At 51.4% G+C, this 18,438-nt stretch overlaps 2 protein-coding genes across 11 annotated transcripts in view; one reads left to right on the forward strand and one right to left on the reverse strand.

Annotated features, from left to right (window-relative positions):
• Positions 1-1,617: 1,617 nt before the first annotated feature.
• Positions 1,618-17,592, forward strand: WNT2B (Wnt family member 2B). Its single transcript, XM_077916121.1, has 5 exons — positions 1,618-1,829; positions 7,526-7,746; positions 8,764-9,041; positions 9,957-10,221; positions 13,180-17,592. The coding sequence occupies exons 1-5, from the start codon at positions 1,636-1,638 to the stop codon at positions 13,407-13,409; spliced, it is 1,188 nt and encodes a 395-aa protein (XP_077772247.1). The 5' UTR covers positions 1,618-1,635; the 3' UTR covers positions 13,410-17,592.
• ST7L (suppression of tumorigenicity 7 like) overlaps positions 13,716-18,438 on the reverse strand; it is an 87,862-nt gene continuing 83,139 nt past the window's right edge. For all 10 annotated transcript variants that reach the window (XM_077916110.1, XM_077916105.1, XM_077916109.1 and 7 more), the window contains one exon: positions 13,716-15,163. In XM_077916110.1, the coding sequence (XP_077772236.1) occupies positions 15,059-15,163 (105 nt within the window). In that variant the 3' untranslated portion in view covers positions 13,716-15,058. The remainder of the gene's footprint in view (positions 15,164-18,438) is intronic.

Raw genomic sequence — 18,438 nt, forward strand, 5'->3', positions numbered from 1 at the left:
GTAAAGGAATGAAAGGTGGGAGAGGAGATAAAGGTCCTATGGAGCCCCCCTCCCCCCATCTGCCTCTGGATGTCTGCAGCATCTCTGAAGCCAGCTGCGCCCTGTCCAGTCACACTCTGGCGTCTCTAACACCCCTCCTGCCCCCAAGCAAGATAGTGGTTTTGGTGTTGAGGAGGGTGGGCAGTTTCCAGCGCATTGTTTACACCAAGGCTTTATAGTTTAGATAAATCAGGGGGAGAGGCACAAAAGACACCTGGGAATGGGGGGCTGGACAGGAGAAACTGAGGCTGAGGGCCTCAGGAGGAGGTCAGGGCCATTTCCCAGGCAAATTCTCCAAGTTGTAAGGCCAGGGTTTCAAAACATTTTTTTTTCTTTTGTACATCTCAGCGAGGGCCACTCTGACCCCAAAAGTTCTGCCTGACCCCAGGCAGCTGCCTGGTGGGTGCGGGCAGGGCAGAGGAGTGTCCCCGGCAGCAGCCAGCACCCCCCACCCCCTCCTGATTTACGTCGCCCCAGGCGGTGTGCGGGGGGGGGGGGGGACGGAGGGCGGAAAGGCGCAGGGAGACACGGCTCCGGGGCCCCCACCCTCGCAGCGGGACCCCCACCCTGGCCTCGGGTCCGGGAGAGCCGCCCAGCTGTTTCTGATTCTCCCGTGCTCCTGGCCCGCCGCGGGTGAGGGGCCGAGATCCGCTCGGGACGGCCGTCAGGGCGGGGAGGCCTGGTCCGCCCCCCGCGCCCCCGCGCCCCCCGCTCGCGCCTCCCCGTCTCCGCGCGCGGGCCCGGGCAGGCGGGTGGGAGCCGCGTCCGAATCCCGCGGCGGCTGCGGTGGCGGGGGTCGGCGGACCCGGCAGCGGCAAGCCCCAAGCCGCAGCGGAGGGCAGCTCCCGCCGAGCCGCCGCCCCGCGACCCCGTGGGCAGTGCGGAAAGGCAGCGCAGGGGCTCCCGCCGCTCCCCGAGGCACACGTTCGACCCATTTCGCAGAAGCGCAAGGAACGAGAGGGCACAAGGAAAACGGGCGCATCCCCGCGGCTCGGCCGCGTCACTGGGGGCCGGAGGGCCGGGGCCGGGGCCGGGGCCGCGCGTGCACCCCCTCCCGGGCTCCCGGCCGGCACCCACGCGGGTTGCGGGTGTGGGTGAGGGCGCTAGGACCCGGCGGCGCGGCGTCGGCCGGGCCTGGGCGCTGCGGGCCCCCGAGGGCGCCCCCGCGCCCCGTGTCACCCGCCGGGCAGGTGGGGGCGCGGCGCGGGGCAGCGCGGAGCGCGGGGGGTGCCGCGGGGCGCCCGGGAGCGGCGCGGGCGGAGCCGCCCACAGGCCCGCGTGTCCCCGGCTCCGGCCCCGCCCCGCGCCGTCCAATGAGAGCCCGCGCCGGGGCCGTCCGCACACTCTGCCCGCAGCCCGCGCCGCGCCGCCGACCCCTGACACCGCGCCCCGTGAGCCCGCCCGCCCCGCGCCTCGCGCCCCTCTCGGCGAGCCTGCGCGCCGGCCCCCGGCCTCCAGGTGCTCCGGGGCCCCGGCCGGCGGCGAGGCCGATGGCCCCCCGGGGCGCTGGGGAAGGCGCAGCCTGAGTACCCCGAGCCGGTGCCCCGTGCACGCCCCCCCCCCCCCGGGCCGCGCGGCGGGAGTCCTCGGGGAGCTATGCTGAGGCCGGGCGGTGCGGAGGACGCCGCGCAGCTGCCCCCCCGGCGCGCCCGCGCCCGCGCCCCTGTGCCCTCGCCCGCGCCAGGCCCCGTGGCCCCCGACGGCGCCCGGGCTTCCTCCCGCCTCGGTCTTGCCTGCCTGCTGCTGCTGCTGCTGCTGACGCTGCCGGCCCGTGTAGACACGTCCTGGTGGTGAGCGAGGCCGTGGGGCGGGGAGGGCGAGGCGCCGGGTCAGAGGCCGGGGGCAGCCGGGGGAATACGCCGCTCCTGGCCCCGGTGGCCCGGGAGGCCAGGCTTCGGCTCCGACGGGGCCGGGGCGACCCCAGCAGGGCTGTCACTTAAGCTGCGGAGTGTGGGGGGGGCGGGCGGAGAGGTGTGCGCGGGCCGGGGAGGGGGCCTGGGCGCTTGGGGCGAGGACGCCGGTGGTCCAGGCTCCCCGGACTCCCACGGGCCGTGCGCCCTCCGTGTCAGCTCAGTCCTCCCAGGGAAAGGCTATCTTCCAAGTTTCTCTCTGGGTGGACCCCGGGAACGAATCGCCCAACTGGGGCCTTGGGTGGCGGTCCAGAGGGCCCGGGGAAGGCGAAGGTCGCCCCGGGGGGTGGGGGGGGGGTGGGGGGGAGAAAAGGGCAGCGGGCCCAGAGCGAGGAGCCTCTCGTTAGTCTACTCCACCCCGCACTGCAGTTCAGCTTCGGTGAGGCTGCAGCACCCAGCACAAGGTTTATAAGTGGAATCAAGGCACAAATATTCCATTAATTCCCACAATTAAAACAAACAGAACACTTGGGTTTGCATAATTTAGGCGTTTGTCTTCAGCCTCAGCCTGGAGGATGTTATTTCGATCCCTGATATCCTTCTCTTCTTCCTTTTTCTTCCCCAGATGACCACCCTATCTCTTCCAGCTCTCTCCCCTCCAAGAACTAGAGGCTTCTGAAGTCCCACAGTATTGAGACCCTCCCCTCAGATTTCTTGCAGGCCTTAGACTCCAGACACTGCACAAGAGGGCCGATGAGGCAAAAGGCATTAAAAACCCACTGGGTGTCTGGTCTTTCCCCAATCCTCCTGCCCCCCACCCCCCCTCCAGACCTGGATGGCATTCATCTTTTTCTCTCAGGAGAAAGAGCCGCTCTCCCTCCTCCCCCACCTTCTGTTGATGGGGGCAAAGGGGGAGGTGGACAGAGAAAGGCAGTCTTCTCATCTTTTCTCTTCATGGACCCCCCCCCCCCAATCAAACTGGCCTGACTGGGCTCTTGCCCCTCCCTACCCAGCAGTGCCCCTTCCTTTCCTGATTCTGCCCCTCCCCCCCACCCTCCCCACCACAGAGTGGTCTCTCCTCCCCTTGCACCCTGTGGCTTTTCTCCTCTAGACTTGGAATCTGGGCTAGAAGGGTTGAGGGGTGGCTGGCTGAGGGGGTAAGCGAGCTAGGGCTGCAGATTCCTATCATTTCAAGATGCGTTGCTCTCCATCTACAACACCCACCCCCCAGCCCCCATTTTCCTGTTTCAGAAAAATCTCTCTTTTGGATCTTTTTAATCTCTGCAGTGTTGGGGAAGGCAAGGGAGGGGGTTCTGGATGGGGGAGAAGGGAGGCTTGTATCTTACATCTGGCTTGAAACATTCTTCCTAAGGGAAAGAGAAGAGGGGATGAGGAGAAAAGCCTTTCAAAGTTCAGAGTGAGATCAAAGCCACCCTAAACTGTCAGGGGCTCATTTTGGCTGGGGATTTGTGTGTTCAGTGGCCTGATGGAGAGAGGATGAAGTGACCACTGTGCATCTTTATCCATCCCAGATGGCAGTTTGCTCTTGGGGACTCTTATTGCTTCTTACCAGTTTGGGAACCACTTGGTGTTTAGGTGAGCAAGTGTCACTCTGCTGATTTCGGCATCTTGGTAGTGCTTCTTGAAGACCCAACTAGGGTGCCTCCCGGCCCCCATTTTGCCCCCTTGGCTACTCCCACTCCTTTCCTTTCTCCCTTCTACTACTCTCACCCCACATGGTTCATATTAAATATCTTGGAAAAGCTCTGGGTAGAAGAGCTAGAGACGGGGCAAGCCCCTGATACAGAGGGAGTCAGCAGTCCCTGTGAGAGGGAGGAAAGCAGCAATGGAGCCAGGATGGGGAATGAGTGCACAGATCATTTCAATATCCTTGCATCACACCTGTCACAGCTGTAGGCTCCAGGTGCCTGCCTCAGTGGTCATCACTTCTGAGATAAAAGTGGAAAGCTGCTTTCTAAAGGCAGGTCACACGGGTCAGGTGATTATCTCTCTTTCCTTTAGGAAAAAAAACAAAACAAAAACCCAGCAAGATTGATACCCTGTCCAAACCCTGGAAGAGATGCCTGTTGACTGTGTGTCCATGTTCCACTCTAGAGCAGAAGGTCACCACTATCGCCAGCTAACACTCTGATCTTCCCCACAGCCCTTCCCTTACTCTCTGGTCACTCTTTCCCTCTCCCCACCTCTCACTGGAGGAGGAAACAGATGGTCTCTTCTTATTCTGTGAAAAACAGAACAAGAAATAGGGGGGTCCTCGCATGGGCTGCCCTGTTTCATTTTGCATTCTGCAGGGAGCCGGATGTAGGGAACCCAAGAGCAGGACAATGTCTGCAGATTCATGAAGGGAGAGGAGCAGAGCAGTATTATTAAATTAGCATTACTGTTACGGACAACAATTGCCATTTAATGAGCCTTTACTAAGCTCTGGACCCTACAGTTAAATACCTTAGGAGCATCATCTTCTTCCATCCCCAGAGTAATGCAATGAGGTAGATACTATCATTATCCCCATTTCACGCATAAAGACAATGGGGGCTAGGAGGGGAGTGGTAAAGAACTTGCCCAGGTGCACACCAGTTTTGGAGCTAGGTTGCCTCTATTCCTGGTTAAGCACTGTATGCTCTCTTGCTTGTGGGATGAACACAAGCTTGGGCTCTGGAGTCAGATGTCCTTGGTTCTCTGACTAGCCCTGATGGACAGAGCTGGGTGTGAACCTCAGTTTCTTCTGAAAAATGGAGATCTCTGTCTCGTAGGATTTTTGTTAAGGAAAACGTTTCAAGAACTGTAAAGTACCATATAAATGTTGTGGTGTAGAGAAATTTAGGGAGGGTAATAGTTTTATCCCTGCATTCAAAGCCCTGTGTGGGCTGGGCTGAATTGTGTACACCAGGGGACTGTAAGAGGGGAAATGAAAAGAGGATCCCTGGCCTCATTAAAAAGACACAAATATAAAACATCTGCAAATAGGCTGGCAAATCAACAGGAGTAAAGCTGTAATTGAAATGAAGTTTATGGCTGGCTAGGGGGAAAAGAGAGTTGGCAGTAAATCAGAGTGGTTAGGTGTTTATTTAACAAAGTTACTAAGTATCTGCCATGTGCCAGACACTGTTCTAGGTTCTGGGGATACCAAAGTAAGCAGAACAGACAAAAATCCCTACCTTCATGGATTAGGGTGTCTGAATCACCTGGGGTTGTTGGTAAAAATGCAGATTCTGATTCCATAGGCCTGGAGTGGGGCCCAAGATCCCCAGATGATGCTGACACTGCTGTTCTAGGGACCACACTTTGAGAAGCAAGGGGCTAGAGTAGGGTATGAGTCACTCTGTCAAAGGAAGGCATGTGAATTGGTCAGAAGCAGGTGAAGAGAGCATAGCGGGGCAGGAAGCCGGGAAGGCAGTGAAAACAGAGCTGGAGTCAAGGGCATCTTGCCTCTTACCAGCCAATGAGCTGGGGGTGCCTTAAACACCTTTGTGCCCTAACAGCTGAGCTCAGTGCTTGGCACATGGTAGGCATTTTGCAGGCATGTGTTGAATTGAGAGGGGCCTCAGGCTCAGTTTTATTGGAGGCCCTCGCACCAATGGCAAGGGGCTGACCACTGGCCAGTAAGCAAGCACTCTGCTCTGCAAATCTTAGTGGGGCACTTAATGCAGCTACTTAGAGGGGTATGGGTGGAAGTAGAGAAACCATTATTCTCCTGTCTTAGACACTGAACAGATGTTCCCACGCTCAGTGAGGATGTAACAAGAAGGACCAATGTGGGCTGCAGCAGAATGGATTTAAGTCAGACCACAGGAAGGACTTTTTGCCAGATTTTGGCCTGCCCCACTCCAGACTGTCTCATGAGGGCTGGATTACTGGTCTCCCATTCCCATCCAACCCCCCTTTTTCCAAGCCCCAGTAAAAAAAACAAACACCCATTGCTTAGACCAGTACTTGGGCTGAACTAGGGAAGCAGAACGGTGGTGAGACAGGGACCAGCTCCAATTCCAACGGTCTTGATTCTCCAAACAAAGCACCGCGGCAGTGGGTGTAACTCAGGCTGTGCGTCAGGCGGCCTTTTCCGGCCTGGCCCAGCCTGGGGTGTTTATTTTGTTTGTTCCTGGAAGCTATTGCCCTGATGGACAGTACTGCTGGGGACACTGATTCCATGGGATTTGTCAGTGGTGGGCCAGCCCTTTCCCCCTCCCCTGGGACAGATGGGCCCCATCAGCCATGAGCTCCAGAAGAGGCAAGCATCAGCCTCCTAGTGTTTGTTTGAGTTGGTGTCACCAGCGATGACCTAGTTTGTGGGTGAGGGCCGGGTGCGCAAATGTGGGCGGGGGCGGTGGGGACATGGAGCCCAGGGCAGTGCAGCTTTTCCCCTCTCCCCACTGGCTGCCTTCTGTTCTCCTCATCCACTTCTAGGCCCATTTTTGGAATTTTTCCCAAACCACAGGCTCATTCACAGCCCAAACCAAAATCTTTTCAGCCTTTAGCAGCAACTGTCCTCCTTGACCCCCACACCTGTTCAGCAAAGGGGAGAGAGGTATCCCTTTGATGTGCTAGGAGAGGAGAACAGAGAATCCCCAGCAAGCCAAGGAAGGCACTAGGTGTTGGGAGAGACAGTGAGGGAGTGAGAAGTAGATGAATGGGTCAGATCTCACTTGGTGGCCTTGTGGGGAGAAAAGGTGATGATGATACAGTCCTATCTTCTCTGAAATGTTCTTCTTGAGGCTTATGGTAGAGTCCAGGGCTAAGAGCATTTGAGTGAGGAGAAAATATTGCCTTGAGAAATTTGAGATGATTCTAGCAATCCACCTAATTTTTAGTAACCCACCCCAATTAACCATTTTACAGTTGCTTGAATCAGGCAGACTAGGGATTGGAATATGTTGCTTTGGCTTCCCACAGCCAATAGCCCTCTGCCCATGCAGGTTTATCCAGGACATCAGGCCTTCTAAGTTGGGGAGGATGACTGTAAAAGAACATTCATTAATTAAGAAGGGCCCTGGGACCTGGAAATAAAGGGTATATGGAGGAGATCTGGGGGTGGGGTCTTTCTTCCCAGACCTCAGGACTGGGGGGTGAGGATTTTTTGCTACATGGGTCTGACTCGAGCTGTAAACATTCTCATAATTGCCCAGTATGTCTCTTTCCACTGGCCCCTCCTTGTCTCCATCCTCCTTTCCCCAAACCATGTCTTCATGGATCAGCCCCGTAGGACGTGCCTCTTACATGTGGGTGTAAGAGTGTTGTCTCAGACTCTTGTTTTGTTAGTTTATTTTTCTCTGAGGCTCTTAATGTTTATTAAATAAACAAGCAATGGGTTTGTGTGACATGCCCATGGCTTCTATGTATGTGACACATGCCTGGCCCGTGTTCTGAGAGTGTGTGTCACTCTGGCCTTTGGCTGGGGAGCGGGTGATGGTGAGAGACCGCTCTGCAGCTGCGTAACCATTTCTCCAGAGCTTGTGGGGAAAGCTGTACCCATTGGCCTCGGGGAATGTGGGTTGGAGGAGGGGAAGGAACCTCTCTGAGTTCTGAATGCCAAACCTCTCCCCTCCTTATCCCCTTTCATGAGGCAGGAAAAGGACCAGAACACGGGGCCATTTGACAGGGCCTTCTCTACCTTGCAGGTACATCGGGGCACTGGGGGCCCGAGTGATCTGTGACAACATCCCTGGTCTGGTGAGTCGGCAGCGGCAGCTGTGCCAGCGTTACCCAGATATCATGCGCTCAGTGGGCGAGGGTGCCCGAGAATGGATCCGAGAGTGTCAGCACCAGTTCCGCCACCACCGCTGGAACTGCACCACGCTGGACCGGGACCACACTGTCTTTGGCCGAGTCATGCTCAGAAGTAGGAGCCTCTTCCACCCTGCCCCAACTGCTTCTCTTTCTGTGCCTGGGGTGGTGAGTTAGTAGGATAGGCATGATCCTCCTCCCCTTTCCTACACATTGCCTCATAATCAGACGGTTGAGGGCAGAGCCCAGGATACAGTTGGGAACAGACCCTCAGTACCTGAGAGATGTAGGCAGGGGCCCCTCTAAACTCCAGTATTCTAGGACAGCACAAAGGTACAGGGTTTCCTAGCACTTCCATCTTTCTTCTTCCTTCTCCCTTCCCTCCCCAAGCCCAGCCTGGGTGTTTCCATCCAGTGTAAGGCTGAGGACTAGGAATGGCTGCTCTCTTCTTACTGCCACCATCACTACCCTCATCCCAACACTCCAGTAAGGCAGCAAGGGATAAACAGAAAGGTGATATGTAAATATTTGGAGAGTTGGCGGCTTGGCAAAAGCGCTAAGGGGAGCCAGACAATAAACTAGGAGAAAGGGAATAAGATGGGAATCTGGCAGTGTCTGGGGGCCAGGGGTGATGAGTCATCAATCCCCAAGAGCAGGATGGGAAGGAAGTAGGCCGGGGGAAGTAGCAGGTCTCCCCAAACAGGCTGACCCCTGGGCTGGGGTCTCCATTGTAGGGGAACTGTCCAGCAGAGCAGGCCTGAAAAGGCCTGGAATGTGGACTGAGGCAGGCTTAGCTGAGCCTGGATTGGCACTCAGTGGGAGGGGATGACTCACTGTCAAGCTTTTCAATGGATGGACCCAGAGAGTTTGGAAGAAAGCAAGAGTACAGGTCAGCCCAAGAGGTCAGATGTACAAAGAAGTGGACAGAGAGTAGTGAGGGTCGAGGGGGAGAGGTCAGATACTCTGGGGAATGCTCTTGAAAAGGAAGGGTGCCTTGAATAAAGGGGGTGCAGAAGTTGCTCTATGAAAGATAAGAAGAGAGGAGGCTGCAGAGCCGGGAGTTGTGTGGGCTGAAGAAGGTGACAGACATGGGCCTCCCTTCTGAAACCTACTTCTACTTTTCTCTCTGCAGGTAGCCGGGAAGCAGCATTTGTATATGCCATCTCATCAGCGGGGGTGGTCCATGCTATCACCCGTGCCTGTAGCCAGGGTGAACTGAGTGTGTGCAGCTGTGACCCCTACACCCGTGGCCGACACCATGACCAACGTGGGGATTTTGACTGGGGTGGCTGCAGTGACAACATCCACTATGGTGTTCGCTTTGCCAAGGCCTTTGTGGACGCCAAGGAAAAGAGGCTTAAGGATGCCCGGGCCCTCATGAACTTACATAACAACCGCTGTGGTCGCACGGTCAGTACTTATGTCTATGCATGTACATTCATGTCTGCTGGGGGTGACCAGTATGTGTGATCATGGACTGAATGGGAAGGTGGAAGCACTAATGGCTTCTTCACTCCAAAGGTCTCAGCCCCTATGGGATAGGAACAGTACATACAAGGGAGCTTGGGAATGTCTAGATTCAACCAGGTGCATAATGTGTCTTCACAGAGGTGGAAAGAAGGAAAAGGTAGAGAAAAGAGGGGAAATAACTGTTTTTTTTTTTAAAGGTTTTATTATTTTATTTATTCATGAGAGACCTAGAAAGACAGGCAGAGACACAGGCAGAGGGAGAAGCAGCCTCCCTTCTGAAGCCAGATGCAGGACTCGATCCTGGGAATCCGGGGTTACGACCTAAGCTGAAGGTAGACGCTCAACCGCTGAGCCACCCAGGTATCCCGAGGGGAAATAACTTTTTAAGAAGGAAAAGAACCACCTCCATAAAGACTGAGGAGGATGAGATCTTGTTCTAGTCAGTTCACTGATTTCTGAGCACCTCCTATGTGCCTAGTATGTACTGTGCTGGGTAATGACATGCCAAAGAGGTAGAAGGCATGGCACCTTGAACCCTAAAAACATGTGATAACTGGAGGATGTGACAGCATGCTGTAATTACGAACATAATCCTGTGGCTCTGAAGTTCAAACAGGCTACCATGGAAAGGAAAGCACTGTTGGTCCAGGAAGGATCCCTGAAAGAAGAGGTTCTTGAATTTGATCAGGAAGAAAGGGTGGGATCTGACAGGGGAAGAGGAAACAACCGATGGCCCCCCTGTCCAGCCTAGGCCAGGTCCGGCAGATGTCAGAGCGCTCATGGTTTCAGCCCTGGGGAGGACTGAAAAGTGCCCTGACTGGCTGCCTCTCCCTTACCTGCTTCCCCACCACCCAGGCTGTGCGGCGGTTTCTGAAGCTCGAGTGTAAGTGCCATGGCGTAAGTGGCTCCTGTACTCTACGCACCTGCTGGCGTGCGCTCTCAGACTTCCGCCGCACAGGTGACTACCTGCGGCGGCGCTATGATGGTGCTGTGCAGGTGACGGCAACCCAGGATGGTGCCAACTTCACAGCAGCCCGCCAAGGCTACCGCCGTGCCACCCGGACTGACCTTGTCTACTTTGACAACTCCCCAGATTACTGTGTCTTGGACAAGGCTGCAGGTGAGTAAGGAAAGGGACATGCATACGAGAGCCCTGCTCTTGGTGCAGGCACCCCTGGTTAATCATGATGTTAGGGGAGCAGTATTGTGGGAGGAGTCAGTCTCCTCCCTACATGAACACCTTATAATGAGATTGATGATCAATGCCTCAGGCCTCCGGTCCCAGGGCTGCCCATGCTGGGGAGAAGTCATCTGTCACTCCTTTAAATCCCCAGCATCTGAGGGTATAGTAGGTGCTATTCAGGGAATGTTTAAACGAGTCACCCATTTTCCACAGCCAACAATGAGTGGACTGAACAGGAAAAGCATGTGATGGAGCTCTAAGTCTCTGGCTCTTTATGATCTAGCTAAAAAATGAGATGCAACAGGGAGACAAAGGCAACTGCAAAAGACAGATGACTTGAGAAATCAAGAAAAGCTTATTTGAAAATGTGGAATTGAAGCTCTTTCTTGAAGTGTAGGGATGACCTGGACAGCCTACAGAGACCAGGCAGATAAGCAGAGTGGCAGGTGGGAAAGTACACAACTGTTCTGGGAACTGAGAACTCAGATTAATCTGAATGATGGTTTGGGATAGGGGAGACTGGAGATAAGAAGATGGGCTCCAGATTAGACCATTAGTGGCCTTGACAGGCTCTATCCAGTGTGCTGCCATTGAAGATTCAAAAATGGAGTAGGGGGAACACGGATAGAGGAGATCCCAGGAGGGCTAATCACTAGCAGCAACCTGTTTTTTATTCTGTTCCAGGTATTTGTAGTGGAATTCTTGGGGATGCTGGCAGTTGATATGCTATCACCCCCAAAGAGGAGAAGTTACCATCTTGGCTCTTATTTTAGTTCAGGCAGGTTAGACTAGGAACAACCTGCAGCACAAAAGAACTGTTCTTCCCCTGTTACTGTCACAGGCTCTCAGGCTCTTCTCTGTAGACTTGGCATTCAGGCCTTGGGTGAGAGAGAGCCAGAGACCTCAGTTGTCTTCAGGTCTGTTTGTTTTCACCCATCACTGTTCTTCCTGAGAGTCAAGTGGCTCAGAGCAAAACTGGGCACAGAAACAGGGTGGGCTCCACCCAAGTAACACCCAAGTAGTTTGTGTCCTTTGGATGGTGCTAGGAGAAGGGTTAAAAGAGCCCTTCCAATTCTCCCAGTGACTTCCCGCCACTAGGTATGTTTTCTCCCCACGTGACAGGATTCAGAGGACTACTCTCTGAATGCCTTGAAATAATTCCGTAACATCCGAGGTGTAAGCCTATGCTGCCATCCTTAAAATGCACCTTTGGGAAGGATCTTTGGAGTTACAAGGGAGGATGGGTTCATATGTGTGTTAGTTTTTCTTAGAGACATAAAATTAAGTCTCATAAAACCCAAAGTGGAGCCTGGAATTCAAAGGGTGTAAGTCATCCCAAAAGGGAGTAGGGGGCCAGAAATTCCCTCCAAAGCAGTCCTATCCAATTGAACTTTCTGTGATGACAGAAATGTTCTATGTCTGTGCTTTCCAATACGGTAGTCACTTACTTACCCACATGGTATTATTGAGTATTTGAAATATAGCTAGTGTGACTGAGAAACTAAGTTTTAAATTGTATTTAAGTTTAGTTAATTTAAATCTGGATGACCACATGTGGTCAGTGGCTATTACACTGGACAGCTCAGCTCCAGAAAGTAGAAGAGCTTTGGCTACACAAGAGAAGGACTTAAGCCCAGTCCTTGGAGTTAGGAGACTAACAGAAAGAGTACAACTAGTTAGCCTACACACCAGAGAAGTGGCTTCCTAACATTTTGGATTTAAACTCCTGTCGTTAAAAAATTCTTGGAGCGTGTACCTCCAAAATGTGGATATTTACTTATAACAGATAGATACTAATATGTACATTACAAAACATACAAAGTAGAGATTTTAAGTTTATGAGATAAAAAACAAATATAGAAGTTCTAAGTTCTAGCATTTTTCTTTGCATATCGCAGTAGAATGCACAGCCTACTGTGAGAAAATCAGTCATTCTGTTCCCCTTCCTCAATCCCCAGGTCAGTCCCTGACCCATCTCTGTGGAAGGGTTAGAGTAGGTACTTTCTAGGGTCTACCCCTTCCAAATTTCTATGATTTTATGATATGTTGGCAGGATATCTTTTGCTAAAATCAGTCAGAATGAAGTCCTGAGCATTCTCCGTTCAGGGAGAGAACATCATCCTTTCCCTTCAAGGCTTCCTAACTGTAAGGGGCAAGGCAAGGGATATTCTGTAGGAATCCCATAGGGATATGCTTCTGGGCAATAAAGCTAATCAGTTCACCTCCCTCAGTTGAACAGAGATTATAGTCATGGTATAACAATCCACTGAGTCAGATGCTACTATTATGCCTATTTTCATAGGAGAAGACTAAAGTCCAGAAAGATGAACTACCTTGGGAAATCACACAGCTAGGATGTGGCAGAGCTGGAATTTAAACTTGGACAATCTGACAATAAGGCCTATGCTTTTAATGGTCATACTGTACTACTTCCCTGAATAGTACAACTTAATAAAAGATCAACTACGGACCGAAATACTAACAAATGGTAGCTGGATCAGAGTTGTGGCAAGACTTCTTGGAAAATATAAATTATAGGCTAAGTTGTTGTTTTTTTTGTTTTGTTTTGTTTTTTTAACTTTTTAGTGTGGACAACTTCAAACAAAGCCCTTACCCAGCTTTAACAGGAACATTTTAAGGCCAGGTCTTGAAAGAGATATGGAGCCGTGTATTGGCAGGGGGGCTGTTGCAGGTGAACTCAATGGTCTTTGGGGAGCCTTAATGGTGGGAAGAAGCCAGGCTGGTGCAGAAGGAAGTAAGAAGATGGTTATTTTGGCTAGTTGGGCATATTTTCAGGAAAAGAGATTCTTTATGGCTTCCTCATGAGGATGTGGGTAAGGGAACCCAGAGCATAAGAGGTAACTTGGTTCTCACTCTCTCTTTTCTCCAACCCAGGTTCCCTAGGCACTGCGGGCCGAGTCTGCAGCAAGACATCTAAAGGGACAGATGGTTGTGAAATCATGTGCTGTGGCCGAGGATATGACACAACTCGAGTCACCCGTGTCACCCAGTGTGAATGCAAATTCCACTGGTGCTGTGCAGTGCGGTGCAAGGAGTGCAGAAACACTGTGGACGTCCATACTTGCAAGGCCCCCAAGAAGGCAGAGTGGCTGGACCAGACCTGAACATATTAATACCTCACTCATCCCTCTACTTCAAACCTCCTGACTCAAAAGCACAAGATCTTTGCATGCACACCTTCCTCTACCCTCAACTCTGGGCTGCTACAGTTTCTATTTAAGGACTTGGAGAATAATCCAGAAGGACTCTAGTGTCCTGACTGGTTCCTTAGCCCTAGGAAGGAGTTGATAGGGGATGTAAGAAATTGAATGGCTCCCTGACTGCCCCCTCCAGAGGTTAGAAGGGACAGTGGAAGAGGTAGGGGTCTTCGGAGTTATATAAGTTGCACTAAAGCACATGGTCAAGGCTCATTTTTCCTTTCTTTTGTACCAGCTTCCTGACACTTCTTGTGTGTGCAAGAGGAAGGGTACCTGGAGAGAGCTTCTTTGTGTTCCTACCTGACTGAGAGTAGACGGGACAGAGATGAAACCACATCTCTTCCCTGGGTCAATTTGAGCAGACTGCCTGGTACCCCAAAAGGAACTCTTAGGCTATGACCTTCTTCCATTATCAAGAGCCTGGGATTGCCAGATAAGAGTTAGCCATAGTGTACAAGGTTCCATTCACACCCTCATAGGTTTTATAAACTGCTGTATTTTGTAGGGGAAAAAGTTATACAACTATACACACATACATTTCTCTTCCAATCTCCCTCCTCTTTTCAACCTATATCAGACAGCACGTTGCTCACTCCCCTTTTGCTCACTTGCTGCCTGTTCAAACCCAGGGGCATGGAGTGGTTCTTAGCCTAACATATCATTAGAATACCCTAGAACACTCCTGAGAAAGAATAATTTAGCAAACTTGCCTAGGCCTTGGGATTTATTTCTTTTTAAGTTTCTATGCATTATTCTGGAGGTCAGCCAGGTTTGGGAAGCCCTCAGTAAAAAGGTATGGGATTCATGGGGGGTGGGAGAGGGTAACCGGCCTGATCTCAAGGGCCCCACATGAGTCATCCGTGTATACTAAGCAGGTTGGGAACTCTGGCTCGGCCAGTTTTTAGGAGAGGATCCTGGTCTTTGAAGCTAGGAATGGAAGCCAGTGGCTACAGAGGAAAGAATTGCTGGGGCTTGGGGCCAAAGTGGTAAACAGCTTTGAAAGCAGCCTTTCCCCATTTATTCAACAAATTTTTATTTACTGACTCTCCAAGTCCTGGTGATTATTATTGTTCACTCCATCTTTGGCTTAATAGGGGAATTCCTTCTATGCTACTACCCACTGCCTAATTAAGCTTGCAGTAGTGGAGTCTCCAGAGATGGTAGGCTTAGTTAGTAAGCTAGGGGAGAGGATATAGAGTCCCAAAAACTATGATGTCCTATCTTTCTGTGACTTGGACAATGGCTGTCTCTGCCTGGTGATATTTTAAAAGACCAAAGTAGCATAGAAATTTGCAGTTATGACAGACTTGGATTGAAATCACAGATGTGAGATTTACTGTTTTGGATATTTTGAGCAAGATACCCAAATTCTCTGAGCCTTTATCGTCTCATCTGTAAAACGAGGTTATAAACTTATTCCACATATTCAGTTTTAATTATGAACCCAATTCCAGCCAACAGATGCTCTTACCAAAGTCCCTAACTGGTCTAGCCCATCGTGACTTCTCTTGGAACCTTCCATTGAGAACTGTAAAGTATTGACAGCAGGCTGCAGATTAAGGGGCCCACACACGGAATTCTGAATATAGGTGCACTCCTCCTTTCCAAGTTCCTCTCCAACATCCCTTGGGGTCCTCACGTGTTTGTGGAGCAGCTTCACTCTGCACAGGCAGCAGAAGGATGGGGGAGTCAAGCTCTGGGCCATGGGGGCAGATTTATTTGGATGATAGGACTAATATTTGTGTAACCTGCTGAGACCTGTGTGGGAGAGTTTAGGGTGGTTTTTCTTTTGGTGAGGGGTTTGCTCCGGTTTCACATCTATTAACACAAAACATGAGCTAGTCAGGGCCCTTGTGGTCTGCGGTGAGGGGATTCCTGTGGAGAAATGGGACTGAGTGAGTCAGGCCAGGGGAATGTCTTCCTTGCAGAGTAGAGTCAACTGGATAACTGATGAGCCAATGGTGGGATTAGGGAGGGGGAAACAGGAGGGGAAGAGAAGAGCTTCTGACATCTTGAGCTGGGATGAGGAGGAAGAAAGCCTTGGGGTAGTGGGAAGGTGAGAGGGTCATAGTCAGTCTGAATCAAGAATAGAGCTGATGGAATTTATATAAGGGTACTGTCTGTGGGTAGAGCCTCAGGTCTTGGTCAGCCCCTGCTCTCACAAGAATGCTCGGCTTACCACATCATTGAGAGGGAGGCATTTCTGGGACTTCAACCCAGGTTCAATCTGCCTGTGTTCTGTCACCTATTCCTTTTCAGTTCCTTCCCTGTGGAAGGAGCTGACATCTCATTATTGCTCTGTGCTTCTCCTAGCCTCCAATTCTAGTTTGTAGAGGTCCAAGTTTTACAATTTCCTATAAACGATTAAGAGAAGAACAAGCTGTCCAGAGAGTAAGATATTTGAACAGAGGAGTGGACAGTGAGAGAAAAGAGGTCCATGTGAGTCCCACTACAGAGGCTATGTGGTCCCAAGAAGGAATGATGACCAAACAAGTAATTTTTCCTCTTATTTCTTAGCTTGCCTCTGCATTTTTTTTTTTTTTTTTTTAATTTATGATAGTCACACACAGAGAGAGAGAGAGGCAGAGACACAGGCAGAGGGAGAAGCAGGCTCCATGCACCGGGAGCCCGATGTGGGATTCGATCCCGGGTCTCCAGGATCATGCCCTGGGCCAAAGGCAGGCGCTAAACCGCTGCGCCACCCAGGGATCCCTTGCTTCTGCATTCTGATTGGCTTTAGACAACTGGCATCCATTCTGCAATAAACAAACTAATTTATTCGAAACAAGCAGCAAAAGGAGAGCTGCATTTGGTGCAATCAGGGCTCCATTTGGTTCTGCTGTCACCCACTCACTGCCTCTAACCCCCTCTCCTACCCCTTCTCTGGTCAATAGAGGTCTGTCCCTCTTGCAGCTGTCCCCTAGCCCCTCTCCTCTGGGACACTCCTTCGTGTCAGTCCTCATTTCTTCACACTTTTAATATTTAGTAGAATGCATTGCAGAAAGTGCTATTTGGATACAAAGTTAACTTCAAAGACATGATCTCCATCCTTTAAAAGTCTTAGACTCTTTTAGAGAAGGCACATGGCTGAAGTACCTCGGCTGCACAGCCTGTGGCCAGTTTCCATCACGTACAAGTAAGAAAGCCAGCCTTAACCTAGTCGTGCAGATAAGAGCCAATGTCTGTTATTGCTAGCCTTGAATAATAGCACAAACCTATATGCTTTCTTAGAATGATGCTGGAAAAATGAAATCAGGGACTTGGGATTATTTTTTAAAAATTAAAAACTGCCTGGCCCTGAACGTCTGTTTGTAGAAAATCTTGTAGGTCTGACTCATGACCACTCATGGCCTCATTTCTCTTCCTCCCTACTGCAGAGAGTAATTTCTTCTCCTTCTTACCTCCCGTAGTAAGAACACCAACCCCTAAGTCTTTTGCCAAATTCTCAGATCCACTCAGGACATTGGTTTCTACATGGCTTAACAGAAGAGAGATAATCAGGTTTTCTCCCTCTCAGTCTTTTCTGAGGTTTTTAAACACCCTCAGTGGTCATAGGGCAGAAGCCCAAGGGAGGACACCAGGGAGAGTATGTTTCTCATCCCTGGGAGGCCGTCAGCCTTGCTCCTGCAGCCAAATTACAGCACCAGAGAATAATGTGATGCATTCCTGGGCAGGTCCGTGGGACCCTGGGCTCCTGGGCCTTGTGGAGAGAGGTGCCAGACACAGAGCTCTCCGTAAGCAATCCTGCAGAGCCGCCCCCTGGGTGCAGAAATGAAATACGGGAAAGCTTCACATTACACGGAGACCTGTAGCTCACACCTGGTTATTGATGGCCTTGGCAGAGGCCTCTGCCCCCACTTTCCACTTAGGAAATGCTTGCTACTATGGGAGTTGGGCACCTTTGAAGCAATGTTGGAAAACAAGAAAGATGCTTCCTTTCCACTCTTTGCTCCTTCTGTGAGCCTGCACACAACGCTGAGGATATGCACACACATGAGGTGCACTTCTGTGGACATACACTATCTTCTCCCAGGCCGCAGCAGAGTTCTAGTCCTCCTCCCTCTCCCCAACAATAAAATGAGCAACTGGATTTTGGTCAAATTCTTCAAAAATCATACCAACATCAGAGATTCAGCCATCACAAAGGAATATTAAGAAGGTCCATTATTAATACGCAAGCAGCTCTGTGGTTTGGGGACGGGTATTCCCCTGGGAGGTGGCAGGAAAAGGATGCAGAAAGGGCATAGAGAGGAGAAATCAACAGGAGACAATTGCCACCCAAGCGGAATGGCTAAAACCGTGGGACTTCTCATGGCTGGTTCATGCTGGAGGTGGTGCAATTCCTGCCCTGTGTGCTAAGACTGATGGGGCAGCCTCCTAGGACTACACGAGGTAGGATTACCAAGCCTGCTGACCACGACCTGTTATTTTTAACAAGGATAGCTTTGGGTACCTGAGATAATCTCCTCTGGAGAGAGGTACTGGAGAGGAGCAAGCAGTGGCTTTACTAAGGTAAATATGTCACAGTTGCTGCACTGAATGGAACTTTCCTAGAAGCTGTTATTCCCTTTGGGTGACTGGCAGGTTTCAGGCAATAGCCAGTGGTGTGTCAGTAATATGCCTGTCCCTGACCCAAAAGGTCAAAGGGAAAGAAGAGAGGGACAGGTTTTTTTGTTTCTTTTTTTTTTTTTTTTTTTTTTAAGATTTTAAAAAATTTATTTATTCAGGAGAGACAGAGGCAGGGACACAGGCAGAGGGAGAAGCAGTCTCCATGTAAGGAGCCCAACGCGGGACTCGATCCCAGGTCCCCAGGATCATACTCCAGGCCGAAGGCGGCACTAAACCGCTGAGCCACCCAGGCTGCTCAGAGAGGGACAGTTTTTAAGTACATGTTTTCACTTCCCATTCATGGCTTAAATTATCCCTGAGCAGCTTT

Source organism: Canis aureus, chromosome 12 (assembly GCF_053574225.1).
Source record: "Canis aureus isolate CA01 chromosome 12, VMU_Caureus_v.1.0, whole genome shotgun sequence".
Lineage (NCBI taxonomy): Eukaryota > Metazoa > Chordata > Mammalia > Carnivora > Canidae > Canis > Canis aureus.

Bases quoted from the DNA above. Each gene is read 5' to 3' on its own strand.
- WNT2B (XM_077916121.1), top strand. From the start codon at position 1,636: ATGCTGAGGCCGGGCGGTGCGGAGGACGCCGCGCAGCTGCCCCCCCGG. The intron at 7,747-8,763 runs GTAGGAGCCTCT...TTCTCTCTGCAG, and splicing joins TGGCCGAGTCATGCTCAGAA to GTAGCCGGGAAGCAGCATTT. The intron at 9,042-9,956 runs GTCAGTACTTAT...CCCACCACCCAG, and splicing joins ACAACCGCTGTGGTCGCACG to GCTGTGCGGCGGTTTCTGAA.